This window comes from Micromys minutus, assembly GCF_963924665.1.
Source record: "Micromys minutus genome assembly, chromosome: 13".
Classification (NCBI taxonomy): Eukaryota; Metazoa; Chordata; class Mammalia; order Rodentia; family Muridae; genus Micromys; species Micromys minutus.
In genome coordinates, this window is record NC_137982.1 from 10,047,305 (window position 1) to 10,072,073 (window position 24,769).

General features: G+C 39.2%; 1 protein-coding gene across 4 annotated transcripts in view; it reads right to left on the minus strand.

Moving 5' to 3' along the window:
- Window positions 1-24,769, minus strand: part of PBX3 (PBX homeobox 3) — a gene marked incomplete at its 5' end in the record, with an annotated part of 186,973 nt that overhangs the window by 22,261 nt on the left and 139,943 nt on the right. For 3 of the 4 annotated variants that reach the window (XM_080927532.1, XM_080927531.1, XM_080927530.1), the window contains 3 exons: window positions 4,683-4,818; window positions 10,226-10,416; window positions 20,930-21,171. In XM_080927532.1, the coding sequence (XP_080783658.1) occupies window positions 4,683-4,818; window positions 10,226-10,416; window positions 20,930-21,171 (569 nt within the window). Of the gene's footprint in view, window positions 1-4,661; window positions 4,819-10,225; window positions 10,417-20,929; window positions 21,172-24,769 lie in introns of all 4 variants that reach the window. The other variant, XM_080927529.1, reaches the window with a different exon arrangement.

Sequence of the window (24,769 nt, forward strand, 5' to 3'; positions counted from 1 at the left end):
CATGATGTTTTTTTCAGCCACTGTGGCAATCCTGTTAGAACACAGGTAATACTGTCACTCCTGTTTCTCACCTGACTTGGAGTAAAAGCTGCAGCTATCCCCACTGCCCAGCAGCCATCTTTGGTAGCTTCCTCTACCCCTCCTCTACTCAGGCTGCTTCCACGCCAGGCTTCCCATGCTGTGTCCTCTGCTGAAGAGTTCCTCACCAACTGAACGCGCAGTGCTATCCCTCCTTTTTCTTTTTTTCCACAGCATCTATCAGTTTCTAACTTGCTATCCCCTTCATTTACCTATTGTCGTATTTTCCCACAAAAGCTTATGTAATCTCAAGAGCAGGCTTGCTGTCACAGTGCAAGTAAACTTGGGTGATGTGAAAAACACTCATATAGAAGAAAGAGGCATGCATTCTAGGTATGGAGAGTGATGGGTTTTCATAACATGAACACACCCAGGAAGGATGTGTGTTCTACACTCACAGCAGGAGTCCTTCCCCACCTACTCACTACTTCCCCAAAGGCAAGTGTGGCCCTCACTTCCAGCACCAAGGGTAACATGACCTGTTTCTGAGTCTGTTACAAGTGGAATCATGAGTCTCCAGCATTATGCAGATACACAGAGCCATGCTGACTTTTCAATGCTGACTCATAGTCCAGCTACGCATAAAAACCACAGCCACTTCCCCATTTCCAGATATTCCCCATGCCTTGGCCATATGACTACTACTGCCACAGACACTCCACTATGAAGCTTTTGGCAAATATCCACATACATTTCTATTAAGTAAACCCAAGAACTGGTTGTCTCTGGGCAGGCATGGAGATTTCACTGCCTCTTCCTTATTAATTTACAGAAATTCCTTGTATACTGTGATTACACACATGGGTTCCCATGCCTAGATCCTACTGATTCTTAATTATTAAAGTATTAGAAGCAATAATAAAATTTCAGTTTTATATGTGTTATCAAAAATTATATTGTTAGGCTAAGTATGGTGACTTAAGTCTTTAATCCCAATACTCCAGAGGCGGAAATAGGAGGATCCCTGTGAGTTTGAGGCCAGCCAGGTCTACGAAGCCAGTACCAGAACAACCAGGGATACACAGAAAATTTCTTGGAAAACAAACAATAGCAGCCACAACAACAACAACAAGCTGTATTGTTCTTATCTGTTTTCAGTGTTTTAAGGTAAATTTATATAATCTCTGATGTCTAAATTTAACTGTTTTTTTTTTAAGTATAATTTCTACTGTAGGGAACATTGTTTTCTTTTCAGAACAGATGACCTGTCAGATCTGAAACAAAAATTCTTTGTTCCGGTCTAGACACACCTTCATGCTCAGTGGTTAAGAGCACTAGTTGCTCTTCCAGAGGACCCAGGGTTATTTGCTTTCACTTCTCATGAACTTGAAATCAATGTGTTTAACAGAATAACCATTTCATCCACTTCAGAGATACAGGGAAAGGTTTTGCATGGGAGGTTAATTAAGGAAGCAGGTGAATTCAGAAAACTGTCACAATTTAAACGGATACACATACTGACTGCTGAAAGTCTCTGCTGGATGGGACAAGATGAGGACACATATCTTAAGATAGGTGAGTATCTCTTCTATATTATTTCTGGGTCTTCACGCTTTGCTCAAAACTTTCAATGATGATTTCAAAACAAATTAAAGAAAATAAATGGTGTGGCTAGGTGTGAGGGAGGATGTTCATAGACCCAGCTACTAGGAAGATGGAAACATGAGGACATTGTACCCACAAGTTTGAGTGAGGCCTAGGCAAGATAGAAAGACTTAATTTCAAATAAAGAAAAGAAACAGGAAAGCCAGGTGTGAACCAACAAATGGTTCAGTGGGTAAAGGAACTTGCTGCCAAAGTTGACAACCTGAGTTTGGTTTGTGGAACCTACGTAGGAAAAAGTGCCAGTGAGCACTGCACACCCACATTGCCTCACACAAGAAACAAATGCATGGTTTTTAAAAAAAAAAAAAAAGTCAGGTGTAATGGGCAGGAGGCAGTGGCAAGTTCCAGTCTGGCCAGGCCACACTGAGGAATGCTGTTTAAGCACTTTTCAAAGCACAGAAACAAATGCAAACAAACACACTAAACAGTGCTCTGGAACACTTGTCAAGTGTGTTCCCAGGCCCTTTAGAAGTCAAATCTCTTGACAGAACAGCCAGAAGAAAACCTCTTATTGCTAATTCCACAAGCATATATTGAATATGTCCTAGAACTACATCTAAATTGCTATATACTAAAGCTATCACAAAAAAATCTGGGTTATAGAGGTTTTGAAAAGGATATAATGTATGCTATTCCCCAGTGTCAGATATATTGTTAAAAGTTACAAACAAAGAGTGGGAGCAGAAAAACATGAAAGAATCCACAACAGTCAGGAAAGCAGACCTGGCTGTCAGCAGGCTCTGCACAGGAGCCATTTAACCAAAGTTTGGGGACATACACTCTACTGTTTAATCTTTATGCTCAGCTTGGCTGGGTTTAGAGTCACCTACAAGCCACACCCTGGGACTGTCTGTGATGTCATTTCCACAGAATAAAAAGGAGCAAGACACAATGGGGATCAAAGTTCAATTCATAATCCAACCTACTGCTACACACTCCCACCATGCCTCCCTGCCATGAAGACCTGCCCTCAAACTGTGATCAGAACAAGCTCTTCTTCCCAGTTACCCTGTCAGGTAGCTGCTCAGACAAGATCACCTCAAACATCCAAGCCTCAGAAAGCCCAACTCAAATGTAAACATTTTCAGTTTGCTCATTACTGGAGCGCAGCACATTGTACTCAGTGTTTAAGAGGAAGCCAGTGCTACATGGTCTGTACAGAGGCATTTTCTATTAAATGTAACTTTGTACCTGGCCATCCTCATCAATTACGCCCCGTTTGAAACTGGCAATCCTAGAGACTGAAGCTCTATCCCCACAATCCCCGAGGAAGCAGAGAACCAACTCCTGAAAGTTGTCTTCTCATCTCTGCACACAAAATTGTACACATGTGCCTGCAAAAACACTACATAAAATATTTTTTAAAGAAACTGGGCAGGAAACAAAGTACACCAAAATTTACTAAGTCAAGGAAATTAAGCTTTAAATGAAATCCTAATTACAAGTCAAAGTTTCTGTGGGAACAATATTAAGACAAAAGTTTAAAGAAGCATCTTAGGATCAGGAGTGGTGGCCCCAGGATATAATCCCAGCAGTATGGAGGCAGAGGCAGGCAGATCTTAGTGAGTTAGTTCTAGGCCAGCCAGGGCTATACATTGAGACCTTATCTTAAAACAAAAACAAAACAAAACAAAACCAACAACAAGATAAAATCGGTATAAACTCAGGGTATCATTTTCTCTTAAATAACAATCACATAAGACATTCACTGGAATCCAAAGGGGAATTTTTTTTATGTCTTGGGTTCAAGTGTATAGAAGGAATATGTGTTTTATATGTCAAGATGCGGTCGTCTGAATGAGAATGGTCCCTAGAGAGTCCTGCTTGAAAGTTTGGTCCCTGGTTGGTGGAAACTGTTCAGGAAGGATTAGGATTCTATTGAGGACTCAATTCTTTTAAACACTGAACTTATGAGAAGGTCAAGCTTTTCTTTAAGACCCACATTGTCAGAACTGGCTCTTAAGTTATCACTGTTCATTCCCAAAAGAAGCACTTGTTACAGGGCAAACTATTTAAAACAAAGAGTGAAAACTGGAATAAAATGTAGGCTATATTTTTACTGCCATCCTCCAGTCCATACAGCAGGGTGTGCTCCAGAATCCCTCAGGGATCAACAAAAGCCAAAGATGTTCAAGTTACATAAATGGAGTATTAGTATTCCACCTACTGGATATCCACAGTACTTATAACATCTAATATGCTACTGTACTATTTAGCAAATAATCACAAATCTATACTTGTTGGCACAGGTGTACTACATACAGGAGGAATATATTCTTTAATTAATTAGTGATTTATTTTTTATTTATGAGTGTTTTGCTTGGCTGTATGTCTGAGCACCAAGTGCCTACACAGACCAGAAGAGGGCATTGGATCCTCTAGGACTGGAGTTACGGATGGTTGTGAACTGTCCTGTGGGTGACAGAAACTGAGCCGAAGTCCTCTGGAAGAGCAGCAAGTGCTCTCAACTGTTGAGCCATCTCTCCAGACTTGAAGAAGACTATGTTAGTATCTGAACCTACAATAAACTTTGAGTAACAAGAAAGAAAGTTAAGAAACCCACATGATTCCAACAATGTGGCACAGCTACCTATAAGCAACTCTGTTTAGGCTGAGGAGTTCAATTAATTTCCTTTAAACAACAAATAAACGGGTTTTTTATTGAAACGGCTTGGGTGAGTTATGTGGGTAAGGGAACCAGGCCTCCATGTAAGGTACAGGGGACTTACTAAAGTATCAACTGTGCCTTCCCCCATGGCACACTTACCTGTCAGAAGCAGCCTGACACTGAGGGCTGGAAGGTGGACAGAATCTTCACTCCTTGTCCTTATGTTTTTAAAACACCACTTAAGCTTTAAACTGTCACATTAAATTATGGAAATATGCAGATTTTAAAAATGGCTTCTCCGAAGATGGCCATTTGGCTAGACAGCAGGTGAGGTCCTGGAGGCACAGGTGTCCTGCATCCCAGAAATCACAGCCCCTGTGAGGTCCCTCACCTGTGATACTGTGATGCTGCATTTCTTGGCCAGCTCCTCTTTGGCTTCTTCACTGGGGTAGGGGTTGCTGAGGTGTGAGTAAAAATATTCATTCAAGATTTCTGTAGCCTGTTTACTGAAGTTACGCCTTTTCCGTCTATGAGAAAAGCAGGAAGGAAAAAGTGAGTCACAAGTATAATCAGAGTCATCCAAAGGGACAATTAATTAGGACCAGATAAAAGAAAGTGGGCACCCACTTCTCTATGAGAGCTTTGTGAGACTTCAGGAAGCCTCTGACATGGCCCAGCCTTGTCTAAAGTATTGCATCACCAAGAAAAGGGTAAGAATGTGAAGCAAAATTCATCTCATTCTTCATCCAAAAAGGGTTTACTTGAAACCTAATATATTCTAGGTGTTAAGTAAAGACACACAGGGAATGAAACAAACATGCTCTGGAGAAATTACAGGCACCTGCAGGTCATTAAATAAAAACACAGGCTGGGGCTGGGTGGGGTGGCATGGTGAACACCTTTAATCCCAACACACAAGAGGCAGAGGCAACACATCTCTGAGTTTGAAGCTAACCTGGTCTACATAATATGTTCCAGGCCAGCCAAACTATATAGTCTAAACATATCTGAATCCTCTCTTCCCCCCCAATCCCACAGAAATTAGTAGGTTTGCAGCACAGTGACCATGCAGTGTCATAAAAAAAAGTGTGAGTTGAAATGACTGTGTGTAAGAGGGACACAGGACACAGGCTACAGACTCAGGAAAGAATTCCTTGAGAAAATCAATCCAAGATCCAAAATTGTACAGGAGTTAGATAAAGTGAAGAGGTGAACAGGAATGGGCAGAGGAAATGTCCCTGAGATACAAAACAACTTAGTCTAAAGAGCTTGAAGAGGCTCTGGGACTCAGAAAAGGTTAGGGAACATGGGAGATGGTAGAAAAGAAAGGCAGGGTTGGGTCTGAGAGGCTGTGCACCTCATAAGCTGACTCTGCTTTTAGTCTCAGTGCAACAGGAAACTGTTGAGGCTTTATGTTTTCCTGCTTTTAAAAAAATTATTTTACATGTGTTTTTTGAATGCGTGTGTACTCATATGTGTGTGTATTCATGATATAAGTATGGAAGCATTCGTGTGGTATTCAGAAGACAACTTGTGAGAGTCAGTTCTGTCCTTCCACCAAGTAGGTTCCAGGACTCGAATTTAGGCCATCAAGCTCTGTGTGAAGAATTTTAACCCATGGGGCCTCTCACTGGCCCCACTCTTCATATATCTTTGATTTGTTTTATTAAGACAGAGTCTCATTATATAGCCTTGGCTGGTCTAGAGTTTCTATATAGACCTGGTTGGCTTCAAACTCAGAGATCTGTGTGCCTCTGATCCTAGGTGCTGAGACCATAGGTTTGTGCCAGTCTCCATGTTTTTAATGGTCATTTGGACCATTAAAGAAGTTGGAAGACAGCACAATGGGAAATGCAGAGACTACTGAAGACCTGCCATCACTGGTCAAGCTACAGGTGATGGCAAGATGAAACACAATGAAAAGCCACAGAAACAAGATTCAAGATCCACTTAGAAGGCAGATATAGTAGGAGCTATGCAAGACTGGGAGATGGGGGAGATAAGAAGAAAAATGAACATCAAGAAAGGTTTATAAGATTTCCACTTTAGGCAACTGCCTGGACTTCAGTACAAGTTCCTTACAAAGGAACAAACAGTGGAATAAATATATTTTGCTGCTTTAGCTAGAGGGGTGTATGTACGGCAAATATCAGAAAACCAAACATTTATTAACAACATACTTTGAGTAGCTAAAACATCGCTTATATTTGGTGGTTATTATTTCTGTTTTGAAGAATTCCAGCTTGAAAATGAACATCTGTCAGATTTCACTTTAGATTAGCTACTCTGTGACTGGAAAACGCCTTCCCTAGATAATTCTCTCAGCGCTTGCTTCCAAATCATCTTAATGACTTTCTCAACTGTGATAGCCTGCACTCAGGAAAGTGAATGTATGTGTCGGGACCTGCTGGTCACAGTATCACTAACATGGCAGGTTGGGTACAACTTGGCCAGTACAGAACTCAGTCAATGGAGCAATGAATGTAGGTTTGATCAAAGCATCGAAGGTTTCTGTCCTGACGTTTCTTAATTTCAATAACTTTAGGAAGTTAAGCCATTGCATTCTAGGCATGATTAAAATGAAAAGAATTTGATGATGAAATGGGCAGAGGAAGGGCAGTAAGAAGAGTGGATGAGAAACCCACGGAGAAGAATAATTCCTATTTTGCAGGAATCACATGCTGCCTGAAAATAAAGACGTAGCACTGAGGTCCGACCTCCTGGTGAGCAGAGTGAGGTTTAGCAGGGTGGGAAAGTTCTAGAATTGATCCCGAACACGTCAAACTGAAGGCACTCTATCGAGACCACACAGGAATGAGCTGCACATAGAAACCCACTTTTGCAGCTGTATGTGGAATGAAGACCAGCCATGCCAGGCCCCTCTGTTAGAAGACAGCAACCAGTGGACACTGAATGGTGGCCATATCAGATACCTAGCTTCCGTTCTAAGTGTCCTCATACTGCAAACTTAGCCATTCCACTCGACTATACTGCATGGCTACAACATGGAGCCCAGCAACGAGGCCAGGGTTCAGAGTAAATGACGGGCAGGCATTTGGGCAAAGGGAACAGTAAAGGAAGGAAATCTCTAGAAAGTAAAGTTTGACTCAAATTTTTTGTTGAGAGAACAGATTAAATATAATGTAGACTTAGCTCTGCATGAATTACATACAGCATGGGAAAAGCAGCCACACAAGTTTGCTCTCGAATACGTAAAAGCTGGTAGAATCCCTTCATGTATACTGCATGTATGGTGTATGCATACATGTGCACACACATACACACAAATAAATATATAAATCCTTTAAAAATGAAAATACATGGCCACATGTACAAACCATATTCAGACACGCATATATACATAAGAAAAAATAAAAGTAAAATCTTTTAAGTCAGCCCTTTTTAAAATGTAAGTTTATAAAAACTTTACTGTGCTAATAAAAAGTGAGGTTTTTTTTTTTTTTGCTATTTAAAAGTCACCCCCCCCCTTTTTTTTTGAAAATAGTAGGACAAGTCAGTCATTTATGGAAAAAAGTATGTCACATTTTCAAATATAACTGTGTAGCATTTTTCCCTTGGTATATTTCTAATAAAGTATCTTTAAAATAAAAAGTAGGCATTCATCTGGTCCTTCAATCAATTAGGTTTTTAAATTGATGACATATAAAGAAGACCCTTGCTGTCATTTTAACTTTCAACTCTGTAGCCTACAAAGGGACTGGGGGCGGGGTGTGTCATGTCATGAAAAACTGCTAGAAAATGGAGTAAAAAAAAACATTCATTTCTGAGAAGTAATCCATAGAAGATAATCCAAAGGTTAAAAGATCAAGTATAGAATAGTTTCCCTCTCTGTCCTGTTCTCTTTCATGGGATTTACCACCCTATTGCAACCACTGTATCATCAAACAGAACACTATTTGGTTGTATGTGTCTGCCTGCTTATTATCTATCTCCTCGAGTAGAATGCAAGCTAAACTGGGTACATTTCCTTGTTTAGTTAACCACTATGTCCCATAGCAACATGAACAGCTGGAGAAGGAAGAAAGGAAGGGTTGTGGAGCAACCTAGTGAGACTAATTAAAATGCTAAAACATAAGTTAGTGGGTCCAGGAGTGATGGTGCACGTCTTTAGTGCCAGCACTGTGAGACAGAGGCAGGCAGATCTCTGTGAGTTTGAGGCCACCCTAGTCTCCAAAGTTCCAGGCAGCCAGGGCTATACAGAGAGAGACCCTGTCTCGAAACAAACAAATGAAAAGAAACATTAAAACATTCGTAATGTTTTACCACGAATTTTTATTAGACCAAAATTGATGAAATCTTTTATCCCTTTCTCTCTTCTAGTTTATGCATTTTACGAACTTCGTGCAATGATCTTGGTATTTTAAAACTAGAAATGATAGTAAGCATTAAAAACTGTCAAGTGTGGTGACATCTGCTTATAATCCCAATGTCTCTGGAGTCTGAAGCAACTGAGGTTCTATTTCAAAATAACCACTTTTAAAAGGGTTGAGGGTATAGCTTTCTGGAACAAAGCTTGCTTGTCATGTGCAAGTCCCTGTGTTCCATGCTCAGTACAAAACAAAAAAATCCAACACTGAAGATCTTCACAACAACAAAGAACAGGCCATACAGAGAGAGCCTTAACCTACAGAGAAAAGTGTACTGTACCCCCAAACCAATAGGCTACCATACATAGTTTTAAGCAAAGCATCAGAGCACCAGTGATACTAAGGTAAGATGATAAGAATGAGCTGTAGGGACTGGGCCCAGGACAGACAGACCTGCACAAGGGCCATGTTAGCTTATGTACAAAAGGATCAATGGGAACCACTAGTCCAAGACAGGAAAGCAAAAACCTAGTACAAAAGACACACACACACACAAGATTTAGAGTCTTGATGACCAGTTTGGCAGGGCCAGGGGCTCCAGAACTTTGCTTCATTAGAAAATAGTATAAAATTAGGTAGAGATGTCTCCTGCTTGAATCCTACACAGGTCTGGAATACTCAGTTTTCTAGCTGAAATAACACCTCATGAATTTCTGTTAATATTATGGGATGGCTTTTGTCAAAATCTAAGAATAGAAAAAAACAATATAAAAGAGAACTTCTTTTCCAAAGCTGGACTGACCCCTGGCTTGAGAAATGCCCCAGAGGCATCTTCACAGTCTGTACTAAGTCCTTGACAGCTCTTCCGTGTCATTCTGTAGGTCAACAACAATTAACTACCACATCCGATCAGTTACCTCACTCCACATGGGGACACTAGCAGGCTTTCTCACTTGGCCTGACAGAGACTCGTGTTTTATGGTAATGTGATCAATCGTGCAGAGCTGTGTCTCTAGACTATGACAGTCTCAGGTGTTTTCAGACAGTACACATGAGCAGAGTAAATGTTCAATTCTTAGAGGGGTGGAGAGATGGCTCAGCAGTTGAGAGCAAGATACCTGGTTCCCAGCTCTCAGCACCTACATGGTAGCTCATGACAGTCCTGAACACCAGTTCCAGGGGCCCTGATGCCCTCTTCTGACAGTCCTGAGCTCTTGCACACACTGGGACACAGACATACATGCAGGCAAAACACCCCATCCAGAGAAAATAAAAATAATCTTCAAAAAGCTATTTAAAACAAACCTTTATTAGTTTCATTTAAAAAAAAACAAACAAAAAGCAAAACCAACACTGCTTTGGCATCAGAATGGAAAGGACGCAGTGAGTCCCAAAGCCACTTGTTTCAGAGCCACTCAGTCGGCAGAGACCTAGCTATACAAGAAATGGCTGCTCTGACACATGGGCTCCAACAGGTGGATCACCTGTCTATTCCCAAAAAGGAGCTCATATAGCCAAAGTAATGAACACTCTAAGACAGTCTAGCCAGTTTTTCTGGAAACAATCTATAAGGAGTGAAGTACAAACAATTCATGGCTTCACATACCTGGCATCAAGGAACCTTGATCTTAAAATCATAACTGCTTCACACGTGCTTTGCTTGAGCTGCATCTGTATGGAACTAAATTTCCGATGGATGATGCCCACCATCCTTTCGATCTCTTTCGGGGAAATGGGACGCGTTCTACTCTGTTCTCGGAGAAGGTTCATCACATGTGTTGTGAATTCATTACATGCCTGTAACAGGGGAAAAAATTACTCCTTAGGAAAACTGAAAGTTTATACTATCACACCCAGACATTTACCCATCTAAATTTCCCCTTCACTCGAAACGGCCAGCAGCACTATGCAGTGAGTAGGGAGAGTGTGAACTAAGAAGCAGAGGAGGTACTGGTGGTATGGTTAGAACAGCAAGATTTCCGAAACTGAATGGCAGACATGCAAGGGACCAGACCCTGACTCCCCTTCCCACCTGGTCCTGCTCCACTTACAGATGTTCCCCACTGGAATGCACTGGTGCCTGCTCATGGCTAATACTAAATACCTTCTATTTTCTCCAGGGTATTGTGTTTACTCAACAAATGTTTACTGCAGGATCATGAAGTGAAAAGCCTTCCTGAGCTGCCAAGAACACATTAATGAGTAAGAGCTGGCCTTCAGAAATGAGATGCAATATTATTTATCACATAAACCAGTGTAAAGGCCAATAGAAAGATGGTTAAGAAGTGTTCTGCTAATTCCAAAGAAGGAGTAGTGGCATCCAGAAGCTTTGTGATGGGCGTGATGCTTGTGCTCTAAAGAGTGGGGGTATTTCTGATAGATAAGACAAGTCAGGAGATCACAGGCATAGCATCCTAGTGATACAACATGTTGAGTTTGGAGGTGCAATGGCAAGGAGAACAGGAGGAGAAAACAGAATCCTGTTTTGTTTTGTAAATCCACTGCCACAGGGATTCGGTCTGCACACAGCTTTTTAAAGCAAGTATGTTAATAACATCAGTTTGGTTATCTACCGTGCAGGCCCCCATAAAACAAATCAGTTCTTCAGGGGAGAGGCGGAGGAGATCAAGAATCTAAGCTGAGTCTGAAACGTCTTAGTTAGCAGCCATCAGAGGCCATTTTCTTCAGCTGCCAGACTGGCGTGCACACCCAGTGTTGTATAAGGGGCTCTGCACCGGGTCCAGTATCACCTCAGTGAGTGAACAGCAGTCTGTGCTCTGAATAAGAGCACCTGGCATCGTAAGGCCGCAGGAAAGCACATTCTGAAGCTGTGATAATGCCCACCCCCCTCAGCACTGCTCATTAGAGCAATGTTTCTTAACTGCTCACTGAAGAGCTAACCTTGCCCTTATCTTGCTCACCACTCATTTGAAGCATTTTCCAAATATTTCAAATTGTGAGAACTTGTTCTTTGTGAGTAGTGGTCGAATTACAGGGTTCTTCAGAGTGAAGTTGCACAAGACACAATGCAGACAGCCAACAAACACCTACAGGCTGATAGGCTTTTTCACTATTCAAGAGATGGGTTAACATCCATAAACCAGCACCCTGCACCATAAGCAAAGGCATCTCAACTGCAGCTCTGGGATAAGACAGTTTCTCATGAAACTGTATGCACTTATGTATTTCTGAGAAGACTCTGTAAGTTTGGTTTGTTTCCTTTTTAGAATCAAAGATAGTCTATAAATTTTAAATGGCCACTAGTAATTGTCCCAACATTCAGTAATTTCTAATAAACAGTAAAATATCAGGAAATTATATAGATTAAAAAACAATTCTTAAGATGGACATGGTAATGCATGCCTTTAATTTCAGCATTCAGAGGAGGCAGGGGCAGCTAGATCTCTATGAGTTTGAAATAGCCTGGTCTACTAAGTGAATTCCAGGCTACCCTGGGTTTCAAATTGAGATACTGACTCAAAAAAAAATTCAAAAATGCAAAACAAACAAACATGTTTTTTTAAATGAAACTCTTAAAAAGTAACTTTTAAGATTTCCTCGCTACATTATCAACCTGGAATTACACCAAGCTGAACACAAGTGGCCATGTGGCCAAGAAGACACGTATATATTTTCTCCTGTACTTTCCCTAAGGGGATGCTTATAATGTTTCTAAATTGTATAATGTGACAACCTCAGCCTCTAGTTTTCTCATAAGTAAAATGAAAAATGTTGAACTATTTCTCACAGGATTAGCAAGTTCTATAGTTCCATAGAATGTTAACAGATGGTCCAAAGGTAGTATGTTTGGTAAGTGAAGAGCTAGCTGAAGCTGTGAAATATATCTTTGCAGGGCTCCTGGGGGTTTCTATGCCGACATATGTGCACTAAATCCCCAAGGACAGCCTTTCTAACTTTACTCATAATTGGCCACAAGACTTTGTATCTTGGGAATAGCGCCTCCCAATAAAACATAGAGTGAGTCACAAAGGTTTGTATTCTTTATAAGCCAGCATTTAAAAAACTGGGTGAAATTAATTTTAATGATATATATCTTATTCAAACAATTCATGAATAACATTTCAATATATAATGAATGCTTTATAACTGTCATTGAGGTACTTCATATCCTTTTCTGCATTCTTTGAATCTCAACTTGAACTAGCCTGACTTGACACACTGCACTAGATACCTGTGGCTAATGGCTCCTGACTGTTGCATGGGACTGCATAGCACTAGACCATTTTATAGACAAATGGGCTTGTTAGTCCTTGACTCATCAGACAGACATCACAACCACACTGTCACATAAACACACAGGTCAGTCTCATTCAGGAACATTCTTGGTGAAAATTACAGTTGGCCTATCTTATTACACCTCAGCCTTCAAGCATGTCTGATACTCTGCAAGACAAGGGGCAATGCAGAGGAAGCACTTCTGCATATCAAAGGGTTACTAATTCAAGAAAAGCCATTGTATGGTTAAAATCAGAGTTTGGTCACTTCCCTACAGAATGTTATTTTTATATGAAGGCATAAATTATTATTATTTAGAGTTGGATATTTGGCAAATATTTTCTCAAAAATGAACCTAGTCAGTCAATCCATCATGTAGAACTAAACAGCTTGCATAATTTGTTTGCATAATTTGATAAAATGATAGTTTTCAAATGAAAATTTTGATTTCTGAAACCCTGTACCCTTGATAGTTTCCCTGGAGACTTTCTGATATTCAGTGTTGACATTAGGGGGTCTATTTTCATAGTGTATAATACTGATGTGTATTATACACACAAGATATTTCAATCCAATGAGCTAATACTTCCAAAATAATCAATCCACTACACTACAAAAGCACACACAGGGAGAAAAAGTACAGATTAGACTAATGGGTTCCCAAGGAACAGAGGACATGTTCTTTCATACAGCTTCAGATCACCACCTGTCTTGTTTTGGTGTATAAAAGAGGATATCCACAGTTTTCTGAAAAAGCCACTTATATCTAGCTATCTTTCTTCTCTTCCATGTGTAAACACAGAAATCACTTATAAACTTCAACTGTATGACAATTGATTGATTAGCAGAGTGAGCACATGAATAAAGCTCATCTCTATCATGCCTAAGATTAGTGTCTGCAAAAGGTTCTGCAAAGGTTGGTAGGGGGTTTTGTTGTTGATGGCTTTTTTTTTTTAAAGTCAAGGTCTCACTCTACCTTACCCTGGCCTACCTGGAACTTCCTAAACCAGGCTGGCCTCAAACACACAGAGATTCACATGCCTCTTCCTTCCAAATATTAGGATTAAAGATACTAATACTTTACTTATTAAAGATACTACCATGTCCAGCTGAAGGTTTTTTTAAAATAGTAAAAATTTAAAAATTAGGCTAACTTGTAATAGCTTGCTGTTAATTTTTAAAATGATCAATAAAGAGTTGAGTTTTCCTATTATGATAAATGTTGATAGAATCAACCAAGCAAAAACTTCCAGGGGGTGAGGGTCCTCAGAAGTCTTACAGTCTAAGTCCTGCAAACACAAACTGAAACCAGAGAATAAAGAGAGATCTAATGTTCTCACTGCACTCTGCACACTTCTGCAAACCTACTTACACATTATGGTTGCAGGGCATATGTCACTGTAAGTAATTCAAGACATTAAGAGAATGATTCTTGAAATATTAGCTCTTTGTTTTTGCCTGAATTTTACCCTCTTCAGGATGAAAATTTTCTTTGTGGCTCCTAATAGACATCTAGAAGCTCACAGGAAAAAAGGAAAAGGTTAAAAGAAAAAAAAATGCATTTAAAAACTCATAATTTCTGAAAACATTTGCTGAACGTCTCACAATTTATTAAACGAAGGCATCTATGAATGAAAATGTTGATGAGCAATTTGGCATTAGCCCAGCACTCACAGAATTCAGAGCTTTTCTTTAAGCCAGTAGTTCATACATGATTAATTAGAACATCTCATTTATGTGTGTGCACTTTAGCTCATTACTCTAAGTAAAATTCGTTAAGTATTTACATTTAGATAATTAAAATCTGGGTACACCCTTAAGAAAGATGCATACACTTCAGACAAAGTGGTATTTTTCCCCCTCACACCACTGAAAGTAAATTACAGCCTCATTTTCGGCATCATCTGTACTGGTTTCAGAGGAAAGCCCAGCAGTGCCTCATCATCTACTCTTTAAAAAGGTATACTTTCATAAAAACATAAAACGGAGTGGTTGCTCAAATGACTACAGAGCTGTTTGGAAAGTCCACCCAAACAGATGCTGGTCCTGATGCTCACACTGTACTCACCCTGCAGGATGCCCACACACCTCCCACAGCCACAACGACATCACTGATATACAGTCCTTTCATCATCTTAGTTCACCAGGTGGAATTATCAGCTAAAACTTGCTAGTAAATATTTGTAATATGAATGCAAATGTACCTTGATTAACTAGAATATTTAGAAAAAGGAGTTTTGATTTTTCTGAATATCCTGATGAGAATATAAGCAGAAACCCTTTTTCAATCTTTTCACTAAAAACTAGGATGAATTTCTGTGTTTTAAGACACATTGATGTAATTTGCAAAATCATGAAAAGTTTCATCTGACAAAACATTTTAATTAATCTTTCTCATAAGTTCTTTTCCTCACCATTTACTCCTTTCTTCTTAGAAAACAGAAACCAATTGATAATCTAGGATCTAAAATATTTAGGTTCTAAATAATGCTCTGGTGATATATTTTAGCTAGCAAAACTGTCTCCTTGACATCCAAATAAATTTGATTTATATGCAAAACTAAAGTTTGCAGTGGTTCTTAAAATTTTTTGATGGGCTCTTTTCAGTTGAAAACTGCCTTTCTATTCTTTTAAATTCATACAATTGAATGTAAAATTGTAAACTCAGACAGATGACAAACAGATTTTTAAAACAAAATTTAAACAATTTGCTGATCAATTCTAAAAACTTAGTAAGTTGTTGCAACTATCTACGTAAGACTAGTACTGATACAGTTCATATAACTCTCATTCTAAAACCTCCTTTTGATGGAAAGAATAACTCTTAGACAGATGTCCCGTCAGTTATGATCTGCATAGTTATAGTCCTAGTTACTTCCAAACTGAAGCAGAAGATTCTCTGAACCCAGGAATTGAAGCCCAGCCTCAAGAGCACAGTGAGACCCCATTACAAAGAGTAGTTGCCCTAAAATCTAACTTTAACTATTCAGTTTCTAAATGCTTTGATCACCTCAAATGACCTTACTCTAACATTAAAGATTTTCATATCCATTGAATGCTTATTAAATCTACAAATTCTTATATGAGACTAAAAGTTAACATTAAAAGATCTTGTATATGCCAGCTGGAATGAGATCAATATATAGCCAAACAACCAGTAACTTAGAGAGAGAGAGAGAGAGAGAGAGAGAGAGAGAGAGAGAGAGGGGAATATGCAAATATTCTTTCCAACCCACCCCCCCAAAAAAAAACCTTGGCATGAAAGCTAGTGAGTAAAACTTGGCTGCAAAATATGCCTGTAATTTCAGCTGCTCAGAAGGCTGAAGCCAGAGGATCACAAGTTCAAAGCTAGCCTAGGTAACTCAGATTTACCCTGTCTTGATACAAAGTCACACCTGAGACCTCAAAGCAATACATGAAGCAATAGGTGAAAGAGCCTAGCTAGAGAAACGGAAATATAAAATTTACATCAGCTAGTGCCCTTCGTTTATCTACTTAGCTATTAGGAAAGGCAAAATGGAACGAGGCATTTTGGTAACACAGCAATACATCAGCATCTTTTTTGCCACTATCACAAATTGAACATAGGACCACATACATGCTGAAGGGACCCTTCACTGAGCTACATCTTCCAGTAGTAACATCAGCATTTTTACCCTGATAAAGTAAAAATTTCTTTTCAAGCAAAGGTGATTTTTACCAGTAAATTTAAGTATATAATGTAGAATACTTCAAAACCACAAACATAGCTTTTGCTTTGCCTTAAATTTCTCTACCCTCCATTCCCCAGGAGCCAAGTTCTTTGTAGCCGTTTGCTATTGTAAACAGTACCAGGATTTGAGTGCATTCAGTTTCATCTGGTTCTAGTGCTTTAGTGGATCTGGGATGAATTCAAAGAGCAGGTTTCTAGACGCTTAAGAAAGGTTGGGAACCTTACAATATTTTTGCCTTCAGCAAAAATGTATTTCAATATAATTATAGTAGATAGCTTTCAATGTGTCATCTCTATTATAGCAGCTGTAAATTACAGCATGAATTGCCTGTATACAAGCATTTCTTCTGCTGCAAGCAGAGTGGGAGAGCTGCAGCGAGCATGATATATCTTTTCCTCTTCAACTGAGGACAAACACTGAGGTCAAATCTCATTTGCAAAACCAGTGTGTCCATTCTCCTTCGGTAGCAAGGTAGAGAAGCCAGGAAAGCACAGCTCATCTGGGAGCTTCAGTTCTTAAAAACAAGATTCATTAGCACTCATGGCTTATATTCATTCAGAATTCATCTATTCTAACATCTGGGCCTTTAGTCATAGGTACATACCTTAAAAATACAGTAAAGGCATTTTTCCCCCAAGAATTGTACTTAATGAAGAAGATGGAGGCTTGTCTCTCAACAAAAAGAAAGCAATAAACTCAAGATAAAGAAAGGGTTTCTAGGTGTTTGCTGAAAGCCTTGGGAAACTATCATATCCCAGCTAGGAGACAGATCAATGGAACCAAAGTAGAATGGTATTGTTTCCTGTTAGATAACGGTGAAAATCCCCACTGTAGCACCCAACCAGTATATACTATTTCAAAAACATCTATAACTTAAGTTGGATGATTATCCCCCCGAAAAATCATTAAATTTCTAAATCTATGAAATAGAGATGTATGATCAAAGAACATTTTCTGGAGGGGAAAGAATAATTCTACAGACAATGCATCCCTAATATGTAAAGCTGAACCCTGTAGCTTAGATGAGATTTTGCTACTGATGTAGCTTGCTCAGCTGTGACTGTGGCTGTGCTTGTAACTTGTAAGGTTCTTTAATTTACTGCAGTAGTGATGTTTGTTAATTTTATGGCAATCTAAATCTGAGCAGGCTTCAGATACATTTTCATTACAGCTTCACTGCAAAACACAGCAGAGTAAATACTGCTTAAAATTCTGGTGTAGCTTACTTCTATGGGACTCACAGAATCCGCCTTGATGCACAAGGCCTTCCTAGTTCCTGATAAACATTCTGTCATTTGGCATTCCCATGATCACTTTTAAGACGAAAACATAACTTTTGGAAGGCCTTTAAGATACTTGTTTTCATCTGATTTTGTTCCCATTTCAAACAAAAACCAATGTGAGCTGGTCCTTGGAGGCCTCCTGAATTATTTTCCAGTTCTTTGGTTGACAGTAAAACTCAATAGACAAGGATGGCCCATGAACAGAAACGGATCTAATACTTGATTCTGACACTGATGTGCGACACTGGAAATACAATACAATCTATTTTAAAATGTTCCTCCTTCTCCCATTTAACTCTATTTAGCCATTCTCTTGTGACCAAACAAGGGAAACCTCTTGCTGTAAAACAGCACAGGTAGAGACACTGAGCTAAAGCTGTCCAAAGACAATGCAAGGGGTAAAACACAACAACTTCATCTGTAAACAGCTGAGACTACAGGACAAAGTTTGTAAATTACAGTCCTGCTGAGTCTACAAACACTTCTTCATAATCTGCCTGTTCATAGTGCCACACGGATCCTACATGTCTATACGTGTCCTTCTGGCATGTTAAAAAAGAAATATACATTGAAATATCTATGAAGCCACTAACTATATCCAGAAATATAATCCATCATAACCTTTAAATTTGATATTTCTCAATTTTCTATTTAATTCAAATACAATCTATTAGTCTATGTAGAACTTGTATATAATGTGCATTTTTAGGGCAAAATGTGTGCACATATACACACATAAACATACACACCCTAGTGAGCTGATTGTGGTATGTGTAGACACTGAAGTTACTAAAGTCTCTTGGAAAATTGTTAAGACATTTATAAGAAAAGAATGCTTAAGTCCTTGCTTTCCACTGATGCCAGCTTCACCCAACTTCTAACGGGGTCATCTGGGTGAAGTGGTGAGTCTGGTGCAAAGAGAGTACTGTGGCAGGGACAGTCAGGACCGATCAGAACACTGATGCCATTTGGTCCCAATATACCCATTTTCTATGCAAGATGACTGGTGGCAGTTGCCTGGTAAATATGCATAGATCTATTTAACATAAAGTTATATAATTAGGATTATACTACAAATTAGAACCATTTTCTACTGTTTATGCTCAGGGCAACCTTTCAACCATGAGTTATTTTGTTTATTCTCAATTATTCACGTCAACTCAGAAAGCTGAATTTTTTTTCCATACACATACACAATAATTTTTCCAAAGTTCTTATCTGAACATTCTTTTCCAAAATGTATGCTTGCAAATGAAACATACTTTTGAATACCAGGAAAAATATTTTCTGTTAAGAAAATAGAAAATTTTATAGTATTAATTTGTATTTCATTTTAATATAGATTATATGTATCTTTCCACTCTTCCTTAAAATGCTCACCTCTGGGATAAAGATGTAACATTTGTTTAATACCATCATTCTCAGATTATAAGAAAAGGCAAGGGTAGGGGGCCAACATATATAATTGAACTGTTCAGAGAACTGTGATAAATCAGTACTAAAACCAAAGAGTGGTTTCCAGGGATCAATAGAGTAGGAGTGAAAAGGAGAGAGGGAGGAAGGGGGGGAGAGACAGAGAGACCACGCAACAAGCATTGTTAGGGCAGTGGACCTGCTCTCAGGTGCTGTAAGCTTATACATCTGTCCAAGTGCACACTGTGTGAGACCAAGAGAGCTCCATAACAGAATGTAGACCCTGGGTGCTGATGGGTCAGTGCTGGTTCATGAGCTGTAACAAGCAGACCTCTCTAGCAGGTGGTGTTGCTAAGTAATCCATGCATAAGTGTGAGAAGAGGAGACATCCCTGAGATAATACTGCTGTAATCCTAACACTGCTCTTCTTAGAAATTTTTTTCTTTAAGGAAAAGAAAAGTCACCAGGAACACTTCTCTATCGGACAAACACAGAGTTCCCAGTAAGAGTGTGGGCATTGTGAATAATTGCCAACATATAGTATTGATGGGTGAAATTACATAAAAAGTGAAGGGGACAGAGAGTTGAGATTGGCGAGATGCTGATTGCTTATCTGGGCAACAACTCTATGGTGTCACCTGCATGGAGTGCTGCTGTTTTATGTGAGGCACTGGTCTAGCTTTGCTGCTCAGGCTAGGCTTAAACTTCTCCAGCAGCTGAACTAGAGACAGGGGCTACATCAGATTATTATCTTGACCTCCAAATATGGCAGTTTTACAGGATTCAACCTAACTGACGTCTTTACTTTTGTACATGTACAAAAATTGACATTATAGTGGGTCTTCTAAAGACTTTTCAAATGAGAATTCAGGTTAAGTGAGAAATCCGTAATCTAAGGATTTTAGCTTTAAATTGCTAACTTAAAAGTGTTGAAAATTAACTACCCACATTTTACCACATTATTCTGAATCCAGGAACCATTTATTTAGAGTTAAATTGGCAATGTGACTTTCTGTTGTTGGTACATTGCACTATAACATAGCTTAAATTCAAAGATACTTTAGACTCAATGAATTATGGCTAGTAAGTTTGCTGAGAGTTTTAATCTTTATTCTTTGTGATCAGGAGTTTAGCACATAATCCCTGGTCTGCCCTGTCCTGCTACAATCACAATTAAGCAGGAGGCCTCATCCTCAGATAATCCCAGAAACTCCTTCCACATAGCCTAGCAGTCCATAGAATTCATTCCTAGGAGGATCTCAGAACTCAGTATACACAAGCTCACAAACAAGGATGATTCCCTTCTTACGAGCTGTTAAGGCTTATGAACAAAGCCAGTGCCTAGGTCCAATTCTACAAAACTCTTCAGGGCACCAAGTGAGAGGTTAGCAAGGAAGGGCTTACAGGTGTGGTATGGTAGTTAGGTATGAACATGAGGAATGAGGGAAACTGAGACAAAGGGTAGAGGGTTAGCTTTGCCCCAAACACCCAGAGCATCTTTATTTCATGGCTCCCACAACTCCCTTGGTTTTGTATATACATCGTCTTTGCTTATCTTAGTCTATGTGTTAACACCTACCCCTTATGGCCCTCGGAATTGGTTAGTACGGTCTAGTAGAAGAGCAATAGAGGGTTTGTGCAGGACTGAGAGTGGCGGCTGCTGACCTGTTCATATTTCTCCAGTTCTGTGTGATAGATTTGTCTGATCTGGGTCAATTTGGCTCTGTAATCTGAGTGTTCAATAGAGTTATCTGAAGAACCTCCAGAGGCTGCCGCGGCTGCAGCTGCTGCCGCCGATCCCCCACCTTTCTCAGGACCTGAAACCCCTTCTGCCAAAAGCATATTGTCCAGTCTCATTAGCTGGGGGTCGGGAGGGTCTTCCTCCTGGGCTCCTCTGATGCTGAGACCTTCAAGGGAAGAGAAAGACAGAAGAAGCGAGAGACAGAGGACAAACAGTGTGAGTATTTTGTTTATTTGAGAAAATGATCAAACAACATCAGTGTACTACAATTCATGCTGAGAGCTTGCTTCATTGCTCACATTTGGTAAACAAGCTTGACTATGAGAATTGTTTTCAAAACACAATTCCATGCATCCTAGGACTCCTAATACACCCCTTCATGATGTAACTCCAATTTGGACTCTTTAAAAGAGTTAAACCTAACTTAGAATATTCTGACTATCTAAATTTCAGATTTAAATGATGCATGCATAAAGTAATAAAGAGTTCCTAAAAAGAAGAAAATAATGCAGAGACATACAATAATCAAACTGTGCTTAATCTGTGTCTGTACAGTCAGAGAAACAGAATTGAAAATTCACATAAAATCATTTTAATTTACAAGCTGTTTTTTAAAAATGGGAAATAATGACTAGATGGCTTTCTATCACACAATCTCAGAAACCAAATGCATTCAATATGAGGTGATTAACTAGACTTACATACATATAAAATAGCACTATTAGGCACATGCCAGCAGACTGTACAAAGACACCAAAGACAGTCTTAAATGTGCCACTGGCACAGCAATTGAGTGCTGGGCACAGTAGCCTCAATCTCATTCTGCTTTTAAATCAAGAACCTCCAAGTGATGCCAGTCAGCAACCTCTTCTGAGTACGATAGATCACAGCTGACAATTCATAGGTTTAATCGGGTCACACAGGCTTTCTGCCAACATGTTTTCAACAACACAGAAGACAAAGTTTTAAAATAATTATCATGGTATAAAAAGCACCGGAGTCAAGACAGCTCAAAATCAGCATTTTCATTAATGTGTAACACAATCTAAACTATCCCAGCCCAATTAACCTCTGTAAATCTGTTCAGAAGCAGGTTCCCCACACTAGTTACAAGCCATGGGGAGGGGGAGTTGGCATCTCACATGTTTGCATTTGGATTCTGCCTCTTGCTTGTGTGCCTGTTGTTTATCCACAGTAGCAGACACTCTGTGTCTGGTGTAACTTACATGACAGTAACATCTATAAGCTGCCAAGTGCTCAACTGATCACCAGCTCTGAGATTTCATATGCTAACCTACATGTACCATCAATTCTTTTACGGACAGACATCATCCACAGACGCCCTGAATTACACTCACAGCGTGACAGAGCTCATGGTTGCCTTAGCTCAAATACACAACTTTGATTTCCTCCCCCCAAACATTTTAAAGCTGCCACTTTTGCTTAAAAATAATTTCAACTGAATAAAACAACTAAGTCACCATAATTTAAAATTATATCAGTTGCCTGTTCAGAGACAAATAAGATGTGAAAATTATAACATATGAAGGCAATAAATTCATTTAGGGAAACCAAAAGTTAGATAACTCTTTAAGCTAAAATCTCTAGAAACACGTCATTGCAGATAGCAAGAAAGACAAACATGGATTTACTAGTTACTGGAGGACTAGAAAGAACTGCCTCACGGGGTTCTAGAACTGCTCCATATTGGCTAAAGTTTGTGTTTTCTACTTAACATTTTTCTTTTCTTCCTTCTAAAGCTCTAAAGTATTTCAAGTCTTGAGACCTTATGACTGGGACCTTCTCTTGGCTTACATGCCTCGTTCTCCATGCCGGGGTGTAAGTGAGCTCACTGGGGGACTTCCTCTTGCCCTTCCAGTTCTGTTTCATTTTAAATCAGGTTAGGATCTTTATATTCAGCTGTTTTAAGTCAATTTTTGCTCACGTTTTCTGGGGTATGTGTGTTTAATTCTCCTCCTTATTTATAGATAATTATATGTCTTCTGAAAAGAGGGGAAATTTTCTGTGTTGAGTGATAGGGTCTCAATATATAGCACAAGACTGATGCCCTGCCTCTTCCTTTTGAGGCTGAGATTACCTACAGGTGTGAGCCGCCATATCTGCTACAAATGTGTATATTTTTTAAAAATATGACTTCAAGTTTCTGTAAGGTTTCTAGTTTCCCCTTTATATTTAAGCAGTGATCTTTTCCTCATGGCATGTGGTAAGGTCCATTAGCCGTACATCAATAGCCAAAGCCAAGATTATTACACTTCTTTGAGTTCCCTGCACAGTGTGGCAGACAGGAGTAGATGCTCACTGACCAATACACCAAGGAAACAGACCATGAGAAGAAAAGTATCAGGACTACAAAAGGCATAAAGTGACAAGGTACCTGTGGTGACCTAATAACACTTAATATGGACCACCACCCCGTGCTACTAAGAGGCTCAGTAGCAGTGGACATGAGAAAATGCGTAAGTACATATTGTAACAGCTCTAAGTTTCTTATGATGCCCGTTTTCTAAAACCATAAATAAATCAACATGTGTTTGCCTCAAGAACAAGAAAACTGTCTTAACGAAATCCTTCTGTATTGACTTTCTAAATGACATGCATCAAATCCCATGAGAAAATGTGTTTCCTAACAGAAACTTCATACCCTGTCAATAGAAAGGATTGAAAAGCATTGTGCAATTAGGCAGCACTGAGAAGGCTGTTTATCAATAATGAAGTTATTTTCAAAACTACAGTTTGAAAGGTGAATACACTTTCCCTATTAAGCAAAGTAACAATTATGGGATGCCTAGACAGTCATACTTAATTCATAAAGTCACTTTCCATTTGAATGCTGGTATTTGTTTCTTTACTTAAGTCATCATCTGATTTCTCAGCCTTCCTACCTCTCTATCACTACCACTAGGCTCTCTAACCTCCCTAGGGCACACATGGCTTCCAGTCACAACATTCACTTCTCTGGGCACCTATAAACATTTTTAGAAACCTAGATTTGCAAAGGCCAGAATGAATCAGCCCATAGCATCCAAAGATCCTGGTAATTTCCCACTGAAACCTGGTGAAATAACAATTAAAAAAATTTAAATTCAAAATCTGTATATTCTGGAACACATATATAAAACATAATAGGTTTTTATAAAGTTTTACATCAAGGCTTTTGGTTATCACAGCATATGTTAAGTTTTGTTTTGTTTTGTTTTGTTAGAAGCAAAAACAAAACAAAAACTCCAAACTCCATTTACAGTCTACTTTTAGCCATGCCATTCATTTTGGTACCCACATGATCCAGACAAATCATACAAACACAGTAAAACATTGTTTAACAATGAACTTGGCTTTGTTATAAGCCCACAGTTTTTGCATATCTTTCAGCAAATCCTAATTAGCTGTCTTTCAACACGCTGTGCACCTGCCCCACAGATAATGGGAGAGAGCATCTGCATAGACAACTGCATCTGAGGGCAATAAATAAATTACGGGTCAAAATTATTATAAAGCTTTCTCCGAATACACACACACACCCTTCACAATACTAAACTGCAGATGTGAAAAGTACCTACAGCCCACTCAAATGGTATGATTACGGGGCTGTTTCAGTTCAATAATCTGACTGTAATTCAGGCATTTTCAACAGCTCATTAAGGGTTCATTAATATATAGGCGAGCTTTTGAATTATAAATAAGCAGATTAGGAATCTGCATTGGCTGAAATGTGCATTGCTAGCCGCCAGCAGCACAAGAGTATC